At 49.4% G+C, this 24651-nt stretch overlaps 1 protein-coding gene across 6 annotated transcripts in view; it reads right to left on the bottom strand.

Moving 5' to 3' along the window:
* Positions 1 to 24651, bottom strand: part of LOC128687674 (T-cell activation inhibitor, mitochondrial) — an 82993-nt gene that overhangs the window by 18450 nt on the left and 39892 nt on the right. For 3 of the 6 annotated variants that reach the window (XM_053775260.2, XM_053775261.2, XM_053775265.2), the window contains exon 9: positions 24019 to 24223. In XM_053775260.2, coding sequence (XP_053631235.2) covers positions 24019 to 24223 — 205 coding nt within the window. Of the gene's footprint in view, positions 1 to 22116; positions 24224 to 24651 lie in introns of those variants that run through there. The other 3 variants (XM_053775263.2, XM_053775264.2, XM_053775262.2) reach the window with 2 other exon arrangements.

The raw sequence follows: 24651 nt of genomic DNA, 5'->3' as shown, positions 1-24651 counted from the left end.
GCCCAGAACCTAACCTGCTGAACAAGTGGGGACTTACAGTAGTCCAGAACCTGATGTGCTGTATAAGTGAGGCCGTACAGCAGCCTGGAACCTAACCTGCTGTATAAGCAGGTCCCTACAGTAGCCTGGAACCTAACCTGCTGTATCAGTGGGGTCCTACAGTAGCCCATAACCTAACCTGCTGTATAAGCGGGGCTCTACAGTAGCCTGGAACCTAACCTGCTGTATCAGCGGGGACGTACAGTAGCTCGGAACCTAGCCTGCTGTATCAGCAGGGTCCTACAGTAGCTCGGAACCTAACCTGCTGTATAAGCAGGGCCCCTACAGTAATCTAGAACCTAACCTGCAGTAGCTCGGAAACTAACCTGCTGTATAAGCAGAGCCCTACAGTAGTCCAGAACCTAACCTGCTATATAAGCAGGGCCCTACAGTAGCCTGAAACCTAACCTGCTGTATAAGCAGGGCCCCTACAGTAATCTAGAACCTAACCTGCTATATAAGCAGGGTCCTAAAGTAGCCCAGAACCTAACCTGCTGTATCAGCGGGATCCTACAGTAGCTCGGAAACTAACCTGCTGTATCAGCGGGGTCCTACAGTAGCTCGGAACCTAACCTGCTGTATCAGCGGGGTCCTACAGTAGCTCGGAACCAAACCTGCTGTATCAGCTGGGTCCTACAGTAGCTCGGTACCAAACCTGCTGTATCAGCGGAGTCCTACAGTAGCTTGGAACCTAACCTGCTGTATAAGCAGGGCCCTACAATAGCCTAGAACCTAACCTGCTGTATAAGCAGGGCCCTACAGTAGCCTAGAACCTAACCTGCTGTATAAGCGGGGCCCTACAGTAGCCTGGAACCTAACCTGCTGTATCAGCAGGGACCTACAGTAGCCCAGAACCTAACCTGCTGTATCAGCGGGCTCGTACAGTAGCTCGGAACCTAACCTGCTGTATCAGCAGGGTCCTACAGTAGCTCGGAACCTAACCTGCTGTATAAGTAGGGCCCCTACAGTAATCTAGAACCTAACCTGCAGTAGCCATGCAGAAGCTCGGAAACTAACCTGCTGTATAAGCAGAGCCCTACAGTAGTCCAAAACCTAACCTGCTATATAAGCAGGGCCCTAAAGTAGCCTGAAACCTAACCTGCTGTATAAGAAGGGCCCTACAGTAGCCTGGAACCTAACCTGCTGTATAAGCAGGGTCCTACAGTAGCCTGGAGCCTAACCTGCTGTATCAGCGGGGTCCTACAGTAGCTCGGAACCTAACCTGCTGTATCAGCGGGGTAGTACAGTAGCTCGGAACCTAACCTGCTGTATCAGCAGGGTCCTACAGTAGCTCGGTACCTAACCTGCTGTATAAGCAGGGCCCCTACAGTAATCTAGAACTTAACCTGCTATACAAGCGGGGTCCTAAAGTAGCCCAGAACCTAACCTGCTGTATAAGCGGGGTCCTACAGTAGCTCGGAACCTAACCTGCTGTATCAGCGGGGTCCTACAGTAGCTCGGAACCTAACCTGCTGTATCAGCGGGGTCCTACAGTAGCTCGGAACCAAACCTGCTGTATCAGCTGGGTCCTACAGTAGCTCGGAACCAAACCTGCTGTATCAGCTGGGTCCTACAGTAGCTTGGAACCTAACCTGCTGTATAAGCAGGGCCCTACAATAGCCTAGAACCTAACCTGCTGTATAAGCAGGGCCCTACAGTAGCCTAGAACCTAACCTGCTGTATTATAAGCAGGGCCCTACAGTAGCGTAGAACCTAACCTGCTGTATAAGCGGGGCCTTACAGTAGCCTAGAATCTGACCTGCTGTATAAGCGGGGCCCTACAGTAGCCTAGAACCTAACCTGCTGTATAAGCGGGGCCCTACAGTAGCCTAGAACCTAACCTGCTGTATAAGCAGGGCCCTACAGTAGCCTAGAACCTAACCTGCTGTATAAGCGGGGCCCTACAGTAGCCTAGAACCTAACCTGCTGTATAAGCAAAGCCCTACAGTAGCCTAGAACCTAACCTGCTGTATAAGCAGGGCCCTACAGTAGCCTAGAACCTAACCTGGTGTATAAGCAGGGTCCTACAGAAGCCTAGAACCTAACCTGCTGTATAAGCGGGGCCCTACAGTAGCCTAGAACCTAACCTGCTGTATAAACGGGGCCCTACAGTAGCCTAGAACCTAACCTGCTGTATAAGGGGCCCTACAGTAGCCTAGAACCTAACCTGCTGTATAAGCGGGGCCCTACAGTAGCCTAGAACCTAATCTGCTGTATAAACGGGGCCCTACAGTAGCCTAGAACCTAACCTGCTGTATAAGCAGGGCCCTACAGTAGCCTAGAACCTAACCTGCTGTATAAGTGAGGCCCTACAGAAGCCTAGAACCTAACCTGCTGTATAAGCAGGGCCCTACAGTAGCCTAGAACCTAACCTGCTGTATAAGCAGGGCCCTACAATAGCTTAGAACCTAACCTGCTGTATAAGCAGGGCCCTACAGTAGCCTAGAACCTAACCTGCTGTATCAGCGGGGCCCTACAGTAGCCTAGAACCTAACCTGCTGTATAAGCAGGGCCCTACAGTAGCCTAGAACCTAACCTGCTGTATAAGCAGGGCCCTATAGTAGACTAGAACCTAACCTGCTGTATAAGCAAGGCCCTACAGTAGCCTAGAACCTAACCTTCTGTATAAGCAGGGCCCTACAGTAGCCTAGAACCTAACCTGCTGTATCAGCGGGGCCCTACAGTAGCCTAGAACCTAACCTGCTGTATAAGCTGGGCCCTACAGTAGCCTAGAACCTAACCTGCTGTATAAGCAGGGCCCTACAGTAGCCTAGAACATAACCTGCTGTATAAGCAGGGCCCTACAGTAGCCTAGAACATAACCTGCTGTATAAGCAGGGCCCTACAGTAGCCTAGAACCTAACCTGCTGTATAAGCAGGGCCCTACAGTAGCCTAGAACCTAACCTGCTGTATAAGCAGGGCCCTACAGTAGCCTAGAATCTAACCTGCTGTATAAGCAGGGCCCTACAGTAGCCTAGAACCTAACCTGCTGTATAAGTGGGCCCCTACAGTAGCCTAGAACCTAACCTGCTGTATAAGAGGGGCCCTACAGTAGCCTAGAACCTAACCTGCTGTATAAGTGGGGCCTTACAGTAACCTAGAACCTAACCTGCTGTATAAGTGGGGCCCTACAGTAACCTAGAAATTAACCTGCTGTATAAGTGGGGCCCTACAGAAGCCTAGAACCTAACCTGCTGTATAAGCAGGGCCCTACAGTAGCCTAGAACCTAACCTGCTGTATAAGCAAGGCCCTACAGTAGCCTAGAACCTAACCTGCTGTATAAGCAGGGCCCTACAGTAGCCTAGAACCTAACCTGCTGTATCAGCGGGGTCCTACAGTAGCCTAGAACCTAACCTGCTGTATAAGCAGAGCCCTACAGTAGCCTAGAACTTAACCTGCTGTATAAGCGGGGCCCTACAGTAACCTAGAACATAACCTGCTGTATAAGTGGGGCCCTACAGTAGCCTAGAACCTAACCTGCTGTATAAGCAGGGCCCTACAGTAGCCTAGAACCTAACCTGCTGTATAAGCAGGGCCCTACAGTAGCCTAGAGCCTAACCTGCTGTATAAGCGGGGCCCTACAGTAGCCTAGAACCTAACCTGCTGTACAAGCGGGGCCCTACAGTAGTCTAGAACCTAACCTGCTGTATAAGCAGGGCCCTACAGTAGCCTAGAACCTAACCTTCTGTATAAGCAGTACCCTACAGTAGCCTAGAACCTAACCTGCTGTATAAGCAAGGCCCTACAGTAGCCTAGAACCTAACCTGCTGTATAAGCAGGGCCCTACAGTAGCCTAGAACCTAACCTGCTGTATAAGCAGTACCCTACAGTAGCCTAGAACCTAACCTGCTGTATAAGCAGGGCCCTACAGTAGCCTAGAACCTAACCTGCTGTATAAGCAGGGTCCTACGGTAGCCTAGAACCTAACCTGCTGTATAAGCAGGGTCCTACAGTAGCCTAGAACCTAACCTGCTGTATAAGCAGGGTCTGCCTGTACAGTATTGCTTCATCAAGGATAACTTGGCCAAGTTTTACAGCATTTATAATAAAGCTTATAATAATAAAGCACCTTTCAAGGCAGGTGAAATTGCTGACCTAGAAAATGTACAGAGAACTTTCACAGCGCGCATAACGGAGATAAAACACCTCAATTACTGGGAGCGCTTGAGGTTCCCGAACCTGTATTCCCTGGAACACAGGCGGGAGAAATACATGATTATATACACCTGGAAAATCCTAGAGGGACTAGTACCGAACTTGCACATGAAAATCACTCACTACGAAAGCAAAAGACTTGGCAGACGATGCAACATCCCCCCAATGAAAAGCAGGGGTGTCACTAGCACGTTAAGAGACCATACAATAAGTGTCAGGGGCCCGAGACTGTTCAACTGCCTCCCAGCCTGCATATATTAGAGGAATTACCAATAGACCCCTGGCTGTGTTCAAGCAAGCACTGGAGAAGCACCTAAAGTCGGTACCTGACCAGCCGGGCTGTGGCTCGTATGTTGGATTGCGTGCAGCCAGCAGTAACAGCCTGGTTGATCAGGCCCTGATCCACCAATTGGCTGTTTCCAACTGAGGAAGGGTGGCCTCCCCCCCTCAAAAAAATAAAAGCTTCTCTCTCTAACTTTAGTAATGTATACAGGAGTAGTTAATATTACATATGTACCTAACAAATTATAAAATGTAATCACACACTGTAACCTTTGCAAATAAATAAATTGTTTGTTTTGTATATATACATGGTACATTTGTGTCACTCTAATAATATTACAAGCCTATGAATTAACTTTATTTATGGCAACACATTCCTAACTTGAATTTTTTTGACTCGATAGCAATTTCTCATGAAAATGGGTGACCCAAAGAAGAAAGGGTATTTACCATCATTCATTCAATCACTGTCTTTCCAGAGGTGTGCTGACATTACAATTTGATTATCCACTGACTACAAGGTCCCCACCCATCCTTCAGAGTGCAGGCACTGTACTTCCCACCTCCAGGACTGTAACATCCCCACCCATCCTTCAGAGTGCAGGCACTGTACTTCCCACCTCCAGGACTGTGAGTGCAGGCACTGTACTTCCCACCTCCAGGACTATAACATCACCACCCATCCTTCAGAGTGCAGGCACTGTACTTCCCACCTCCAGGACTGTAACATCACCACCCATCCTTCAGAGTGCAGGCACTGTACTTCCCACCTCCAGGACTATAACATCCCCACCCATCCTTCAGAGTGCAGGCACTGTACTTCCCACCTCCAGGACTATAACATCACCACCCATCCTTCAGAGTGCAGGCACTGTACTTCCCTCCTCCAGGACTGTAACATCACCACCCATCCTTCAGAGTGCAGGCACTGTACTTCCCACCTCCAGGACTATAACATCCCCACCCATCCTTCAGAGTGCAGGCACTGTACTTCCCACCTCCAGGACTAAAACATCACCACCCATCCTTCAGAGTGCAGGCACTGTACTTCCCACCTCCAGGACTATAACATCACCACCCATCCTTCAGAGTGCAGGCACTGTACTTCCCACCTCCAGGACTATAACATCACCACCCATCCTTCAGAGTGCAGGCACTGTACTTCCCACCTCCAGGACTGTAACATCACCACCCATCCTTCAGAGTGCAGGCACTGTACTTCCCACCTCCAGGACTATAACATCACCACCCATCCTTCAGAGTGCAGGCACTGTACTTCCCACCTCCAGGACTATAACATCACCACCCATCCTTCAGAGTGCAGGCACTGTACTTCCCACCTCCAGGACTGTAACATCACCACCCATCCTTCTGAGTGCAGGCACTGTACTTCCCACCTCCAGGACTGTAACATCACCACCCATCCTTCAGAGTGCAGGCACTGTACTTCCCACCTCCAGGACTGTAACATCACCACCCATCCTTCAGAGTGCAGGCACTGTACTTCCCACCTCCAGGACTATAACATCCCCACATATCCTTCAGAGTGCAGGCACTGTACTTCCCACCTCCAGGACTATAACATCACCACCCATCCTTCAGAGTGCAGGCACTGTACTTCCCACCTCCAGGACTGTAACATCACCACCCATCCTTCAGAGTGCAGGCACTGTACTTCCCACCTCCAGGACTATAACATCACCACCCATCCTTCAGAGTGCAGGCACTGTACTTCCCACCTCCAGGACTGTAACATCACCACCCATCCTTCAGAGTGCAGGCACTGTACTTCCCACCTCCAGGACTGTAACATCACCACCCATCCTTCAGATTGCAGGCACTGTACTTCCCACCTCCAGGACTATAACATCCCCACCCATCCTTCAGAGTGCAGGCACTGTACTTCCCACCTCCAGGACTGTAACATCCCCACCCATCCTTCAGAGTGCAGGCACTGTACTTCCCACCTCCAGGACTGTAACATCCCCACCCATCCTTCAGAGTGCAGGCACTGTACTTCCCACCTCCAGGACTATAACATCACCACCCATCCTTCAGAGTGCAGGCACTGTACTTCCCACCTCCAGGACTATAACATCACCACCCATCCTTCAGAGTGTAGGCACTGTACTTCCCACCTCCAGGACTATAACATCACCATCCATCCTTCAGAGTGCAGGCACTGTACTTCCCACCTCCAGGACTGTAACATCACCACCCATCCTTCAGAGTGCAGGCACTGTACTTCCCACCTCCAGGACTATAACATCACCACCCATCCTTCAGAGTGCAGGCACTGTACTTCCCACCTCCAGGACTATAACATCACCACCCATCCTTCAGAGTGCAGGCACTGTACTTCCCACCTCCAGGACTATAACATCACCACCCATCCTTCAGAGTGCAGGCACTGTACTTCCCACCTCCAGGACTATAACATCACCACCCATCCTTCAGAGTGCAGGCACTGTACTTCCCACCTCCAGGACTATAACATCCCCACCCATCCTTCAGAGTGCAGGCACTGTACTTCCCACCTCCAGGACTATAACATCACCAACCATCCTTCAGAGTGCAGGCACTGTACTTCCCACCTCCAGGACTATAACATCCCCACCCATCCTTCAGAGTGCAGGCACTGTACTTCCCACCTCCAGGACTATAACATCACCACCCATCCTTCAGAGTGCAGGCACTGTACTTCCCACCTCCAGGACTGTAACATCACCACCCATCCTTCAGAGTGCAGGCACTGTACTTCCCACCTCCAGGACTATAACATCCCCACCCATCCTTCAGAGTGCAGGCACTGTACTTCCCACCTCCAGGACTAAAACATCACCACCCATCCTTCAGAGTGCAGGCACTGTACTTCCCACCTCCAGGACTATAACATCACCACCCATCCTTCAGAGTGCAGGCACTGTACTTCCCACCTCCAGGACTATAACATCACCACCCATCCTTCAGAGTGCAGGCACTGTACTTCCCACCTCCAGGACTATAACATCACCACCCATCCTTCAGAGTGCAGGCACTGTACTTCCCACCTCCAGGACTATAACATCACCACCCATCCTTCAGAGTGCAGGCACTGTACTTCCCACCTCCAGGACTATAACATCACCACCCATCCTTCAGAGTGCAGGCACTGTACTTCCCACCTCCAGGACTATAACATCACCACCCATCCTTCAGAGTGCAGGCACTGTACTTCCCACCTCCAGGACTGTAACATCCCCACCCATCCTTCAGAGTGCAGGCACTGTACTTCCCACCTCCAGGACTGCAACATCCCCACCCATGCTTCAGAGTGCAGGCACTGTACTTCCCACCTCCAGGACTGCAACATCCCCACCCATCCTTCAGAGTGCAGGCACTGTACTTCCCACCTCCAGGACTATAACATCACCACCCATCCTTCAGAGTGCAGGCACTGTACTTCCCACCTCCAGGACTATAACATCACCACCCATCCTTCAGAGTGCAGGCACTGTACTTCCCACCTCCAGGACTACAACATCACCACCCATCCTTCAGAGTGCAGGCACTGTACTTCCCACCTCCAGGACTAAAACATCACCACCCATCCTTCAGAGTGCAGGCACTGTACTTCCCACCTCCAGGACTATAACATCACCACCCATCCTTCAGAGTGCAGGCACTGTACTTCCCACCTCCAGGACTATAACATCACCACCCATCCTTCAGAGTGCAGGCACTGTACTTCCCACCTCCAGGACTATAACATCACCACCCATCCTTCAGAGTGCAGGCACTGTACTTCCCACCTCCAGGACTGTAACATCCCCACCCATCCTTCAGAGTGCAGGCACTGTACTTCCCACCTCCAGGACTGCAACATCCCCACCCATGCTTCAGAGTGCAGGCACTGTACTTCCCACCTCCAGGACTGCAACATCAACACCCATCCTTCAGAGTGCAGGCACTGTACTTCCCACCTCCAGGACTATAACATCACCACCCATCCTTCAGAGTGCAGGCACTGTACTTCCCACCTCCAGGACTATAACATCACCACCCATCCTTCAGAGTGCAGGCACTGTACTTCCCACCTCCAGGACTATAACATCACCACCCATCCTTCAGAGTGCAGGCACTGTACTTCCCACCTCCAGGACTGTAACATCCCCACCCATCCTTCAGAGTGCAGGCACTGTACTTCCCACCTCCAGGACTGCAACATCCCCACCCATCCTTCAGAGTGCAGGCACTGTACTTCCCACCTCCAGGACTGTAACATCCCCACCCATCCTTCAGAGTGCAGGCACTGTACTTCCCACCTCCAGGACTGCAACATCCCCACCCATCCTTCAGAGTGCAGGCACTGTACTTCCCACCTCCAGGACTGTAACATCCCCACCCATCCTTCAGAGTGCAGGCACTGTACTTCCCACCTCCAGGACTATAACATCACCACCCATCCTTCAGAGTGCAGGCACTGTACTTCCCACCTCCAGGACTATAACATCACCACCCATCCTTCAGAGTGCAGGCACTGTACTTCCCACCTCCAGGACTGTAACATCACCACCCATCCTTCAGAGTGCAGGCACTGTACTTCCCACCTCCAGGACTATAACATCACCACCCATCCTTCAGAGTGCAGGCACTGTACTTCCCACCTCCAGGACTATAACATCACCACCCATCCTTCAGAGTGCAGGCACTGTACTTCCCACCTCCAGGACTATAACATCACCACCCATCCTTCAGAGTGCAGGCACTGTACTTCCCACCTCCAGGACTGTAACATCCCCACCCATCCTTCAGAGTGCAGGCACTGTACTTCCCACCTCCAGGACTGCAACATCCCCACCCATCCTTCAGAGTGCAGGCACTGTACTTCCCACCTCCAGGACTGTAACATCACCACCCATCCTTCAGAGTGCAGGCACTGTACTTCCCACCTCCAGGACTGTAACATCACCACCCATCCTTCAGAGTGCAGGTACTGTACTTCCCACCTCCAGGACTGTAACATCACCACCCATCCTTCAGAGTGCAGGCACTGTACTTCCCACCTCCAGGACTGTAACATCACCACCCATCCTTCAGAGTGCAGGCACTGTACTTCCCACCTCCAGGACTGTAACATCCCCACCCATCCTTCAGAGTGCAGGCACTGTACTTCCCACCTCCAGGACTGCAACATCCCCACCCATCCTTCAGAGTGCAGGCACTGTACTTCCCACCTCCAGGACTGTAACATCACCACCCATCCTTCAGAGTGCAGGCACTGTACTTCCCACCTCCAGGACTGCAACATCCCCACCCATCCTTCAGAGTGCAGGCACTGTACTTCCCACCTCCAGGACTGTAACATCCCCACCCATCCTTCAGAGTGCAGGCACTGTACTTCCCACCTCCAGGACTATAACATCACCACCCATCCTTCAGAGTGCAGGCACTGTACTTCCCACCTCCAGGACTGTAACATCACCACCCATCCTTCAGAGTGCAGGCACTGTACTTCCCACCTCCAGGACTGTAACATCACCACCCATCCTTCAGAGTGCAGGCACTGTACTTCCCACCTCCAGGACTGTAACATCACCACCCATCCTTCAGAGTGCAGGCACTGTACTTCCCACCTCCAGGACTGTAACATCACCACCCATCCTTCTGAGTGCAGGCACTGTACTTCCCACCTCCAGGACTGTAACATCACCACCCATCCTTCAGAGTGCAGGCACTGTACTTCCCACCTCCAGGACTGTAACATCACCACCCATCCTTCAGAGTACAGGCACTGTACTTCCCACCTCCAGGACTGCAACATCCCCACCCATCCTTCTGAGTGCAGACACTGTACTTCCCACCTCCAGGACTGCAACATCACCACCCATCCTTCAGAGTGCAGGCACTGTACTTCCCACCTCCAGGACTGTAACATCACCACCCATCTTTCAGAGTACAGGCACTGTACTTCCCACCTCCAGGACTATAACATAACCTTCAGAGTGCAGGCCACTTCCATCCTTCAGAGTGCAGGCACTGTACTTCCCACCTCCAGGACTATAACATCACCACCCATCCTTCAGAGTGCAGGCACTGTACTTCCCACCTCCAGGACTATAACATCACCACCCATCCTTCAGAGTGCAGGCACTGTACTTCCCACCTCCAGGACTATAACATCACCACCCATCCTTCAGAGTGCAGGCACTGTACTTCCCACCTCCAGGACTATAACATCACCACCCATCCTTCAGAGTGCAGGCACTGTACTTCCCACCTCCAGGACTATAACATCACCACCCATCCTTCAGAGTGCAGACACTGTACTTCCCACCTCCAGGACTGCAACATCCCCACCCATCCTTCAGAGTGCAGGCACTGTACTTCCCACCTCAAGGATGGCAACATCCCCACCCATCCTTCAGAGTGCAGGCACTGTACTTCCCACCTCCAGGACTGCAGCATCCCCACCCATCCTTCAGAGTGCAGGCACTGTACTTCCCACCTCCAGAACTGCAACATCACCACCCATCCTTCAGAGTGCAGGCACTGTACTTCCCACCTCCAGAACTGTAACATCACCACCCATCCTTCAGAGTGCAGGCACTGTACTTCCCACCTCCAGAACTGTAACATCACCACCCATCCTTCAGAGTGCAGGCACTGTACTTCCCACCTCCAGAACTGTAACATCACCACCCATCCTTCAGAGTGCAGGCACTGTACTTCCCACCTCCAGAACTGTAACATCACCACCCATCCTTCAGAGTGCAGGCACTGTACTTCCCACCTCCAGAACTGCAACATCACCACCCATCCTTCAGAGTGCAGGCACTGTACTTCCCACCTCCAGAACTGTAACATCACCACCCATCCTTCAGAGTGCAGGCACTGTACTTCCCACCTCCAGGACTGTAACATCACCACCCATCCTTCAGAGTGCAGGCACTGTACTTCCCACCTCCAGGACTGTAACATCACCACCCATCCTTCAGAGTGCAGGCACTGTACTTCCCACCTCCAGGACTGCAACATCCCCACCCATCCTTCAGAGTGCAGGCACTGTACTTCCCACCTCCATGACTGCAACATCACCACCCATCCTTCAGAGTGCAGGCACTGTACTTCCCACCTCCAGGACTGCAACATCACCACCCATCCTTCAGAGTGCAGGCACTGTACTTCCCACCTCCAGGACTGTAACATCCCCACCCATCCTTCAGAGTGCAGGCACTGTACTTCCCACCTCCAGGACTGTAACATCACCACCCATCCTTCAGAGTGCAGGCACTGTACTTCCCACCTCCAGGACTGTAACATCACCACCCATCCTTCAGAGTGCAGGCACTGTACTTCCCACCTCCAGGACTGTCAACATCCTTCAGAGTGCCACCCATCCTTAACATCACCACCCATCCTTCAGAGTGCAGGCACTGTACTTCCCACCTCCAGGACTGTAACATCACCACCTATCCTTCAGAGTGCAGGCACTGTACTTCCCACCTCCAGGACTGCAACATCCCCACCCATCCTTCAGAGTGCCACTGTACTTCCCACCTCCAGGACTGTAACATCACCACCCATCCTTCAGAGTGCAGGCACTGTACTTCCCACCTCCAGGACTGTAACATCACCACCCATCCTTCAGAGTGCAGGCACTGTACTTCCCACCTCCAGGACTGTAACATCACCACCCATCCTTCAGAGTGCAGGCACTGTACTTCCCACCTCCAGAACTGTAACATCACCACCCATCCTTCAGAGTGCAGGCACTGTACTTCCCACCTCCAGGACTGTAACATCACCACCCATCCTTCAGAGTGCAGGCACTGTACTTCCCACCTCCAGGACTGTAACATCACCACCCATCCTTCAGAGTGCAGGCACTGTACTTCCCACCTCCAGGACTGTAACATCACCACCCATCCTTCAGAGTGCAGGCACTGTACTTCCCACCTCCAGGACTGTAACATCACCACCCATCCTTCAGAGTGCAGGCACTGTACTTCCCACCTCCAGGACTGTAACATCACCACCCATCCTTCAGAGTGCAGGCACTGTACTTCCCACCTCCAGGACTGTAACATCACCACCCATCCTTCAGAGTGCAGGCACTGTACTTCCCACCTCCAGGACTGTAACATCACCACCCATCCTTCAGAGTGCAGGCACTGTACTTCCCACCTCCAGAACTGTAACATCACCACCCATCCTTCAGAGTGCAGGCACTGTACTTCCCACCTCCAGAACTGTAACATCACCACCCATCCTTCAGAGTGCAGGCACTGTACTTCCCACCTCCAGAACTGCAACATCACCACCCATCCTTCAGAGTGCAGGCACTGTACTTCCCACCTCCAGAACTGTAACATCACCACCCATCCTTCAGAGTGCAGGCACTGTACTTCCCACCTCCAGAACTGTAACATCACCACCCATCCTTCAGAGTGCAGGCACTGTACTTCCCACCTCCAGAACTGTAACATCACCACCCATCCTTCAGAGTGCAGGCACTGTACTTCCCACCTCCAGGACTGTAACATCACCACCCATCCTTCAGAGTGCAGGCACTGTACTTCCCACCTCCAGGACTGTAACATCACCACCCATCCTTCAGAGTGCAGGCACTGTACTTCCCACCTCCAGGACTGTAACATCACCACCCATCCTTCAGAGTGCAGGCACTGTACTTCCCACCTCCAGGACTGTAACATCACCACCCATCCTTCAGAGTGCAGGCACTGTACTTCCCACCTCCAGGACTGTAACATCACCACCCATCCTTCAGAGTGCAGGCACTGTACTTCCCACCTCCAGGACTGTAACATCACCACCCATCCTTCAGAGTGCAGGCACTGTACTTCCCACCTCCAGGACTGTAACATCACCACCCATCCTTCAGAGTGCAGGCACTGTACTTCCCACCTCCAGGACTGTAACATCACCACCCATCCTTCAGAGTGCAGGCACTGTACTTCCCACCTCCAGGACTGTAACATCACCACCCATCCTTCAGAGTGCAGGCACTGTACTTCCCACCTCCAGGACTGTAACATCACCACCCATCCTTCAGAGTGCAGGCACTGTACTTCCCACCTCCAGGACTGTAACATCACCACCCATCCTTCAGAGTGCAGGCACTGTACTTCCCACCTCCAGGACTGTAACATCACCACCCATCCTTCAGAGTGCAGGCACTGTACTTCCCACCTCCAGGACTGTAACATCACCACCCATCCTTCAGAGTGCAGGCACTGTACTTCCCACCTCCAGGACTGTAACATCACCACCCATCCTTCAGAGTGCAGGCACTGTACTTCCCACCTCCAGGACTGTAACATCACCACCCATCCTTCAGAGTGCAGGCACTGTACTTCCCACCTCCAGGACTGTAACATCACCACCCATCCTTCAGAGTGCAGGCACTGTACTTCCCACCTCCAGGACTATAACATCACCACCCATCCTTCAGAGTGCAGGCACTGTACTTCCCACCTCCAGGACTGTAACATCACCACCCATCCTTCAGAGTGCAGGCACTGTACTTCCCACCTCCAGGACTGTAACATCACCACCCATCCTTCAGAGTGCAGGCACTGTACTTCCCACCTCCAGGACTGTAACATCACCACCCATCCTTCAGAGTGCAGGCACTGTACTTCCCACCTCCAGGACTGTAACATCACCACCCATCCTTCAGAGTGCAGGCACTGTACTTCCCACCTCCAGGACTGTAACATCACCACCCATCCTTCAGAGTGCAGGCACTGTACTTCCCACCTCCAGGACTCTAACATCACCACCCATCCTTCAGAGTGCAGGCACTGTACTTCCCACCTCCAGGACTGTAACATCACCACCCATCCTTCAGAGTGCAGGCACTGTACTTCCCACCTCCAGGACTATAACATCACCACCCATCCTTCAGAGTGCAGGCACTGTACTTCCCACCTCCAGGACTGTAACATCACCACCCATCCTTCAGAGTGCAGGCACTGTACTTCCCACCTCCAGGACTGTAACATCACCACCCATCCTTCAGAGTGCAGGCACTGTACTTCCCACCTCCAGGACTGTAACATCACCACCCATCCTTCAGAGTGCAGGCACTGTACTTCCCACCTCCAGGACTGTAACATCACCACCCATCCTTCAGAGTGCAGGCACTGTACTTCCCACCTCCAGGACTGTAACATCACCATCCATCCTTCAGAGTGCAGGCACTGTACTTCCCACCTCCAGGACTGTAACATCACCACCCATCCTTCAGAGTGCAGGCACTGTACTTCCCACCTCCAGGACTGTAACATCACCACCCATCCTTCAGAGTGCAGGCACTGTACTTCCCACCTCCAGGACTGTAACATCACCACCCATCCTTCAGAGTGCAGGCACTGTACTTCCCACCTCCAGGACTGTAACATCACCACCCATCCTTCAGAGTGCAGGCACTGTACTTCCCACCTCCAGGACTGTAACATCACCACCCATCCTTCAGAGTGCAGGCACTGTACTTCCCACCTCCAGGACTGTAACATCACCACCCATCCTTCAGAGTGCAGGCACTGTACTTCCCACCTCCAGGACTGTAACATCACCACCCATCCTTCAGAGTGCAGGCACTGTACTTCCCACCTCCAGGACTGTAACATCACCACCCATCCTTCAGAGTGCAGGCACTGTACTTCCCACCTCCAGGACTGTAACATCACCACCCATCCTTCAGAGTGCAGGCACTGTACTTCCCACCTCCAGGACTGTAACATCACCACCCATCCTTCAGAGTGCAGGCACTGTACTTCCCACCTCCAGGACTGTAACATCACCACCCATCCTTCAGAGTGCAGGCACTGTACTTCCCACCTCCAGGACTGTAACATCACCACCCATCCTTCAGAGTGCAGGCACTGTACTTCCCACCTCCAGGACTGTAACATCACCACCCATCCTTCAGAGTGCAGGCACTGTACTTCCCACCTCCAGGACTGTAACATCCCCACCCATCCTTCAGAGTGCAGGCACTGTACTTCCCACCTCCAGGACTATAACATCACCACCCATCCTTCAGAGTGCAGGCACTGTACTTCCCACCTCCAGGACTGCAACATCCCCACCCATCCTTCAGAGTGCAGGCACTGTACTTCCCACCTCCAGGACTATAACATCCCCACCCATCCTTCAGAGTGCAGGCACTGTACTTCCCACCTCCAGGACTGTAACATCACCACCCATCCTTCAGAGTACAGGCACTGTACTTCCCACCTCCAGGACTATAACATCACCACCCATCCTTCAGAGTGCAGGCACTGTACTTCCCACCTCCAGGACTGTAACATCACCACCCATCCTTCAGAGTGCAGGCACTGTACTTCCCACCTCCAGGACTAACATCCCCACCCATCCTTCTGAGTGCAGGCACTGTACTTCCCACCTCCAGGACTGTAACATCACCACCCATCCTTCAGAGTGCAGGCACTGTACTTCCCACCTCCAGGACTGTAACATCACCACCCATCCTTCAGAGTGCAGGCACTGTACTTCCCACCTCCAGGACTGTAACATCACCACCCATCCTTCAGAGTGCAGGCACTGTACTTCCCACCTCCAGGACTGTAACATCACCACCCATCCTTCAGAGTGCAGGCACTGTACTTCCCACCTCCAGGACTGTAACATCACCACCCATCCTTCAGAGTGCAGGCACTGTACTTCCCACCTCCAGGACTGTAACATCACCACCCATCCTTCAGAGTGCAGGCACTGTACTTCCCACCTCCAGGACTGTAACATCACCACCCATCCTTCAGAGTGCAGGTACTGTACTTCCCACCTCCAGAACTGTAACATCACATCCCATCCTTCAGAGTGCAGGCACTGTACTTCCCACCTCCAGAGTGCACTGTAACATCACCACCCATCCTTCAGAGTGCAGGCACTGTACTTCCCACCTCCAGGACTGTAACATCACCACCCATCCTTCAGAGTGCAGGCACTGTACTTCCCACCTCCAGGACTGTAACATCACCACCCATCCTTCAGAGTGCAGGCACTGTACTTCCCACCTCCAGGACTATAACATCACCACCCATCCTTCAGAGTGCAGGCACTGTACTTCCCACCTCCAGGACTGTAACATCACCACCCATCCTTCAGAGTGCAGGCACTGTACTTCCCACCTCCAGGACTGTAACATCACCACCCATCCTTCAGAGTGCAGGCACTGTACTTCCCACCTCCAGGACTATAACATCACCACCCATCCTTCAGAGTGCAGGCACTGTACTTCCCACCTCCAGGACTGTAACATCACCACCCATCCTTCAGAGTGCAGGCACTGTACTTCCCACCTCCAGGACTATAACATCACCACCCATCCTTCAGAGTGCAGGCACTGTACTTCCCACCTCCAGGACTATAACATCACCACCCATCCTTCAGAGTGCAGGCACTGTACTTCCCACCTCCAGGACTATAACATCACCACCCATCCTTCAGAGTGCAGGCACTGTACTTCCCACCTCCAGGACTGTAACATCACCACCCATCCTTCAGAGTGCAGGCACTGTACTTCCCACCTCCAGGACTATAACATCACCACCCATCCTTCAGAGTGCAGGCACTGTACTTCCCACCTCCAGGACTATAACATCACCACCCATCCTTCAGAGTGCAGGCACTGTACTTCCCACCTCCAGGACTATAACATCACCACCCATCCTTCAGAGTGCAGGCACTGTACTTCCCACCTCCAGGACTGTAACATCACCACCCATCCTTCAGAGTGCAGGCACTGTACTTCCCACCTCCAGGACTATAACATCACCACCCATCCTTCAGAGTGCAGGCACTGTACTTCCCACCTCCAGGACTATAACATCACCACCCATCCTTCAGAGTGCAGGCACTGTACTTCCCACCTCCAGGACTATAACATCACCACCCATCCTTCAGAGTGCAGGCACTGTACTTCCCACCTCCAGGACTATAACATCACCACCCATCCTTCAGAGTGCAGGCACTGTACTTCCCACCTCCAGGACTGTAACATCACCACCCATCCTTCAGAGTGCAGGCACTGTACTTCCCACCTCCAGGACTGTATAACGTCACCACCCATCCTTCAGAGTGCAGGCACTGTACTTCCCACCTCCAGGACTATAACATCACCACCCATCCTTCAGAGTGCAGGCACTGTACTTCCCACCTCCAGGACTATAACATCACCACCCATCCTTCAGAGTGCAGGCACTGTACTTCCCACCTCCAGGACTGTAACATCACCACCCATCCTTCAGAGTGCAGGCACTGTACTTCCCACCTCCAGGACTGTAACATCACCACCCATCCTTCAGAGTGCAGGCACTGTACTTCCCACCTCCAGGACTATAACATCACCACCCATCCTTCAGAGTGCAGGCACTGTACTTCCCACCTCCAGGACTGTAACATCACCACCCATCCTTCAGAGTGCAGGCACTGTACTTCCCACCTCCAGGACTGTAACATCACCACCCATCCTTCAGAGTGCAGGCACTGTACTTCCCACCTCCAGGACTGTAACATCACCACCCATCCTTCAGAGTGCAGGCACTGTACTTCCCACCTCCAGGACTGTAACATCACCACCCATCCTTCAGAGTGCAGGCACTGTACTTCCCACCTCCAGGACTATAACATCACCACCCATCCTTCAGAGTGCAGGCACTGTACTTCCCACCTCCAGGACTATAACATCACCACCCATCCTTCAGAGTGCAGGCACTGTACTTCCCACCTCCAGGACTGTAACATCACCACCCATCCTTCAGAGTGCAGGCACTGTACTTCCCACCTCCAGGACTATAACATCACCACCCATCCTTCAGAGTGCAGGCACTGTACTTCCCACCTCCAGGACTGTAACATCACCACCCATCCTTCAGAGTGCAGGCACTGTACTTCCCACCTCCAGGACTATAACATCACCACCCATCCTTCAGAGTGCAGGCACTGTACTTTTCAATTATATGTTAACACTGTACATAACACAGTTTATATGTTGACATCCTATGTTTACATTATCAATACAGTGTCTGGCTTGTATAGGAATATATCATCAATATACACAAACATTGCAATTATTACTCATACTTAAAAGTGAAAGGTTCTTCATCCACCTCCCCTTCCTCAGATCAAACCTGATTGCCTCTCATTCCTTAGCCACTGTATGGCCCCTGTGTGTTTAGCACTTAGTTATGATTATAGTAGTTTTATATAGAGTATAATTTTTATATAATAGTGATAAGTGCTAAATCTATAAGTATCATACAAGACGTGGGGAAATAGGACATAATCACGTATAACCTAAGAGAAGAGTATCTCTGATGCCAGTATATAAGCGACAATATTCCTGCCTGTGCTTCAGATTCTTTAAGACTACGGTGGTCTTCACTAACTCCAAGACAACAGTGGTCTTCACCAAGTGCAAGGCTAAGGGACTGATTACCTCATCTTTTGTATATTACCTGCAGAGAATATTACCTGGACAGAGTTCCGGGGGTCAACGCCCCCACGGCCCGGTCTGTGACCAGGCCTCATGGTGGATCAGGGCCTGATCAACCAGGCTGTTACTGCTGGCTGCATGCAATCCAATGTACAAACCACAGCCTGGCTGGTCAGGTACCAACTTTAGGTGCTTCTCCAGTGCCTGCTTGAAGACAGCCAGGGGTCTATTGGTAATCCCCCTTATGTATGCTGGGAGGCAGTTGAACAGTCTTGGGCCCCTGACACTTATTGTGTTGTCTCTTAACGTGCTAGTGACACCCCTGCTTTTCATTGGGGGGATGTTGCATCGTCTGCCAAGTCTTTTGCTTTCGTAGGGAGTGATTTTCGTGTGCAAGTTTGGTACTAGTCCCTCTAGGATTTTCCAGGTGTATATAATCATGTATCTCTAACACCTGCATTCCAGGGAATACAGGTTCAGGAGCTTCAAGCGCTCCCAGTAATTGAGGTGTTTTATCTCCGTTATGCGCGCCGTGAAGGTTCTCTGTACATTTTCTAGGTTAGCAATTTCACCTGCCTTGAAAGGTGCTGTTAGAGTGCAGCAATATTCCAGCCTAGATAGAACAAGTGACCTGAAGAGTGTCATCATGGGCTTGGCCTCCCTAGTTTTGAAGGTTCTCATTATCCATCCTGTCATTTTTCTAGCAGATGCGATTGATACAACGTTATGGTCCTTGAAGGTGAGATCCTCCGACATGATCACTCCCAGGTCTTTGACATTAGTTTTTCGCTCTATTGTGTGGTTGGAATTGATGAGGGAAAAAGAGTGAGTGGTGCACTTAGGAATCTGTGGAGACAAAGAACTTTGTCCTTGGAGGCAAAGAGGGGAATGTATGAGAGTATAGTTTTACCAACGCTCTTATATGGGTGTGAAGCGTGGGTGATGAATGTTGCAGCGAGGAGAAGGCTGGAGGCAGTGGAGATGTCATGTCTGAGGGCAATGTGTGGTGTGAATATAATGCAGAGAATTCGTAGTTTGGAAGTTAGGAGGAGGTGCGGGATTACCAAAACTGTTGTCCAGAGGGCTGAGGAAGGGTTGTTGAGGTGGTTCGGACATGTAGAGAGAATGGAGCGAAACAGAATGACTTCAAGAGTGTATCAGTCTGTAGTGGAAGGAAGGCGGGGTAGGGGTCGGCCTAGGAAGGGTTGGAGGGAGGGGGTAAAGGAGGTTTTGTGTGCGAGGGGCTTGGACTTCCAGCAGGCATGCGTGAGCGTGTTTGATAGGAGTGAATGGAGACAAATGGTTTTTAATACTTGACGTGCTGTTGGAGTGTGAGCAAAGTAACATTTATGAAGGGATTCAGGGAAACCGGCAGGCCGGACTTGAGTCCTGGAGATGGGAAGTACAGTGCCTGCACTCTGAAGGAGGGGTGTTAATGTTGCAGTTTAAAAACTGTAGTGTAAAGCACCCTTCTGGCAAGACAGTGATGGAGTGAATGATGGTAAAAGTTTTTCTTTTTCGGGCCACCCTGCCTCGGTGGGAATCGGCCGGTGTGATAATAAAATAAAATAAATAAAAATTAATTTCCTCACGTTTACCATATCGGAGTAAATGAAATTTCTCATCGTTGAACTTCATACTGTTTTCTGCAGCCCATTGAAAGATTTGGTTAATGTCCGCCTGGAGCCTTGCAGTGTCTGCAATGGAAGACACTGTCATGCAGATTCGGGTGTCATCTGAAAAGGAAGACATGGTGCTGTGGCTGACATCCTTGTCTATGTCAGATATGAGGATGAGGAACAAGATGGGAGCGAGTACTGTGCCCTGCGAAACAGAGCTTTTCACCGTAGCCGACTCAGACTTTACTCTGTTGACTACTACTCTTTGTGTTCTATTTGTCAGAATATTATAGATCCATCTGCCAACTTTTCCTGTTATTCCTTTAGCCCACATTTTGTGCACTATTATGCCATGGTCACACTTGTTGAAGGCTTTTGCAAAGTCTGTGTATATTACATCTGCATTCTTTTTATCTTCTAATGCAGATATCTAGGACCTTGTCGTAGTGATCCAGTAGTTGAGACAGACAGGAGCAACCTGCTCTAAACCCATGTTGCCCTGGGTTGTGTAATTGATGAGTATCTAGATGGGTGGTGATCTTGCTTTTTAGGACCCTTTCAAAGATTTTTATGATATGGGATATTATCGCTATCAGTCTGTAGTTCTTTGCTATTGCTTCACTGCCCCCTTTGTGGATTGGGGCTATGTCTGTTGTTTTTAGTAACTGTGGAATGACCCCAGTGTCCATGCTCCCTCTCCACAGGATGTTAAAAGCACATGATAGGGGCTTCTTGCAGTTCTTGATGAACACGGAGTTCCATGAGTCTGGCCCTGGGGTAGAGCGCATTTGCATGTCATTTATCGCCTGTTTAAAGTCATTTGGCATCAGGATGACATCAGATGGGCTTGTGTTTACCATATTCTGTGGCACTCTCATAAAAAATTCATTTAGATCTTTGACTCTCAGTCTGGTTAGCGGCTTGCTAAAAACTGAGTCATATTGGGACTTGAGTAGCTCACTCATTTCCTTGCTGTCATCTGTGTAGGACCCATCTTGTTTAAGTAGGGGCCCAATACTGGATGTTGTTCTCGACTTTGATTTGGCATAAGAAAAGAAATACTTTGGGTTTCTTTCGATTTCATTTATGGCTTTCAGTTCTTCCCGCAATTCCTGACTCCTATAAGATTCCTTTAGCTTAAGTTCGATGTTTGCTATTTCTCTGACCAGTGTCTCCCTAAGCATTGCAGATATATTGGCCTCTTTAGCCACTCTTGTTATTCTTTTCTGTTGCCTATAAAGGGAGCACCTGTCTCTTTCTGTTTTACATCTACTCCTCTTTCTTAAAGGAGGAGTAGATGTAAAATAGAAAGAGACAGGCTTCCCATTATGTCCTTGTATTGTACTGATAAAACCACTGGTTGGCAAAAATCTACATATAAAGATACCCAGATACTGCATATGTGTATAAGTCCTCATCTCCTATTCCTTAGATCAAGAACTTTTCACCCAACTGAAGGGAGGCTAATATATAAATATTAAGACTGAATTTATACTTGCATTAACTAGGCAACAATATATTTTATGATTCTGTTTCTTCGATTCAAAATAACACAAATGTATATACATTTATAATTATCTACATACAATATATACAGTGACAATATAATTTAAAAAATAAAAATTCTATTTCCAGAAGAGCTTGATCAACCAGGTTGTGATATGACTATGTAGGTGTGCAACAACAACCTAATTGACCAGGCAATCAAGAAGGAAGCCTGGGTCTTGGGCCAGGCTGCGAGGTTTGTCATGAATAATTAATGACAATATTGCACCAAAGAGTTTATGTTTCAAAATGCTTGCTTAATCCCACTTAGAGAGAATTTAAAGCCACAACGCTGCGGCCGTGACAATTCACCCAAAACTCACAATTAAATTCACAATGTGAACTCATCGCATTTGTAAGGGGGTTAAGTTTTTATCTTAATGCTAGTTTTTAACACACTTTCATCATCGCTCACTCTATCACTGTCTTGCCAGAGATGTGCCGATACTACAACTCAAAACTGCAACATATCTCCACCCCAATTTTACATCAACATTAACCCTTAAACAGTCCAAACAGATCGACGTTCAAATTCGTAGTGCTACAAAAGTAGATCTACTTTTTTTTACATATTTTCAAATATAACAAAAAAAAATGTAGATAGAAGTTTTTTTTACACATTTTCAAATGTAAAGCAAAAAAGATCTACATTTTTTTACATACTTTCAGATTTTGAAAAAACGTATATATACGTTTGGACCGTTTGAGGGTTAAATAATAAAAAATTAGATGATATTTTACAGATAGTAAGACTATTATAGTTAAGGGAAGAGTTAAGCCCATAGGGGTTTCATACAGCACTGTAAGGAATGGAAGACAATCAGGTTTTCGCAGTGCTTATTTTCTCTGCCTGGATCATGAGACCTAAACTAATTACCATCCATAAGATTTTGTGCCCAACTCTCTCCTTTTCTGATATTCCTTCTTATAAACATTAATATTGACCAGATCAAAGCAATCTTTAAAGAGAGATGATCTTTCAAACACAAAATGAACCTAAATCTAAAATAATATGTTTTATATGGACAGAATTCTCAATTCATAAGGACCTCTAGCAGTTTAACCCTTGTACAGTGAAGAGATGGAGTGTGTATAGCAGTAAGATCCCATACATACAGCCCCTCTTTTTGTTGTTCCATGTTTTCTTTGACTTTCAACTGAGCCATTGCTCATTATGTTCAGTGCTTTTACCACTTTTCCAGTGTTTTCATACATCAGTTGTGTAGGAGAAGGGTGACTGGCACTGTACTTTAAGTAAATATACTGTATGTACTGTATATTAATTTTACTTTTTTGTGTTTTTTATGCCCAGCTATATTGAGCTCTTAGTATATGATAGTCTAAACACATTATCAGGTATTTTAGATGCATGTGGTAATGAAAAAACTGCTCTTTTCCTACTGCTGGTGATTTTCGCTTACCACACAAGGTCAAGAACCTACGAGCTGTACAAATGAGGCTCTCCTGTCTACAGAATTGTTTCCACTAAAGGTACACTAAGTCCTCGGCTTACGAACACATTGGAGACCTCTTGAATTCTTTATAATATTCATCATACATTAAGCCTTCAACTTATAAACACATTGGGGACCTGTATTGTGTACAATAATGATATAATAATGAGATTATACACAATAATGATATAAGAATGATATACACAATACAGAAGATTCTCAATGTGTTTGTAAGTCGAGGACTTACTGTAGTCCTTTACAGCTAAAATCAGAAAAAAACTGCATGGACAAAATTTAGTGGTACTAAAAAAATATGAATTTTCTTGGACCTCTAATAACCCTGGCAAAGCTGAGGGCTTAACTGTATATATACAAATGTTCACATTACTGACTGTGACATAACTACATACAGAATATATTTAACATTTATCCTGGTCCCAATTCCAGGGTATACAAACTTCACCATCTAACATGACAGCATAGTAGTGGGTAATCCAGAGTCGTGCGCCTGACAACAGGGGAGAGAGACGGTAGGCAGAATCCAGAAGACGTTCAAGGCACTCAATCATCATGTTTGGCATCACCGAATCATCTTTTTCTAAAAATTCCAGTCCTAACTCTCCTTTGCACTTTTCATATAAATCCTTTTCTTTGTCCCGAATCCTGAAATGGCAAAATATTATCATTTACTGTTATTATTATTACTATTATTCTTTCTTTCAACACACCAGCCATATCCCACCAAGGCAGGGTGGCACAAAAAGAAAAACAAAAATTTCTCTTTATAAATTTAGTAATGTATAAAGGAGAATGGGGTTACTAGCCCCTTGCTCCTGGCATTTTAGTCACCTCTTATGACATGCATGGTTTACGGAGGAAGAAATCTGTTCCACTTTCCCATGGAGATAAGAGGAAATAAACAAGAACAAGAACTAGTAAGAAAATAGAAGAAATCCCAGAGGGGAGTGTATATATATATGCTTGTACATACATGTGTAGTGTGACCTAAATATAAGTAGAAGTAGCAAGACGTACTTGAAATCTTGCATGTTTATGAGAAAGAATAAAGACACCAGAAATCCTACCATCAT

This window comes from Cherax quadricarinatus, chromosome 11 (genome assembly GCF_038502225.1).
Source record: "Cherax quadricarinatus isolate ZL_2023a chromosome 11, ASM3850222v1, whole genome shotgun sequence".
Classification (NCBI taxonomy): domain Eukaryota; kingdom Metazoa; phylum Arthropoda; class Malacostraca; order Decapoda; family Parastacidae; genus Cherax; species Cherax quadricarinatus.
This window is presented reverse-complemented; position numbering and strand designations above follow the sequence as displayed.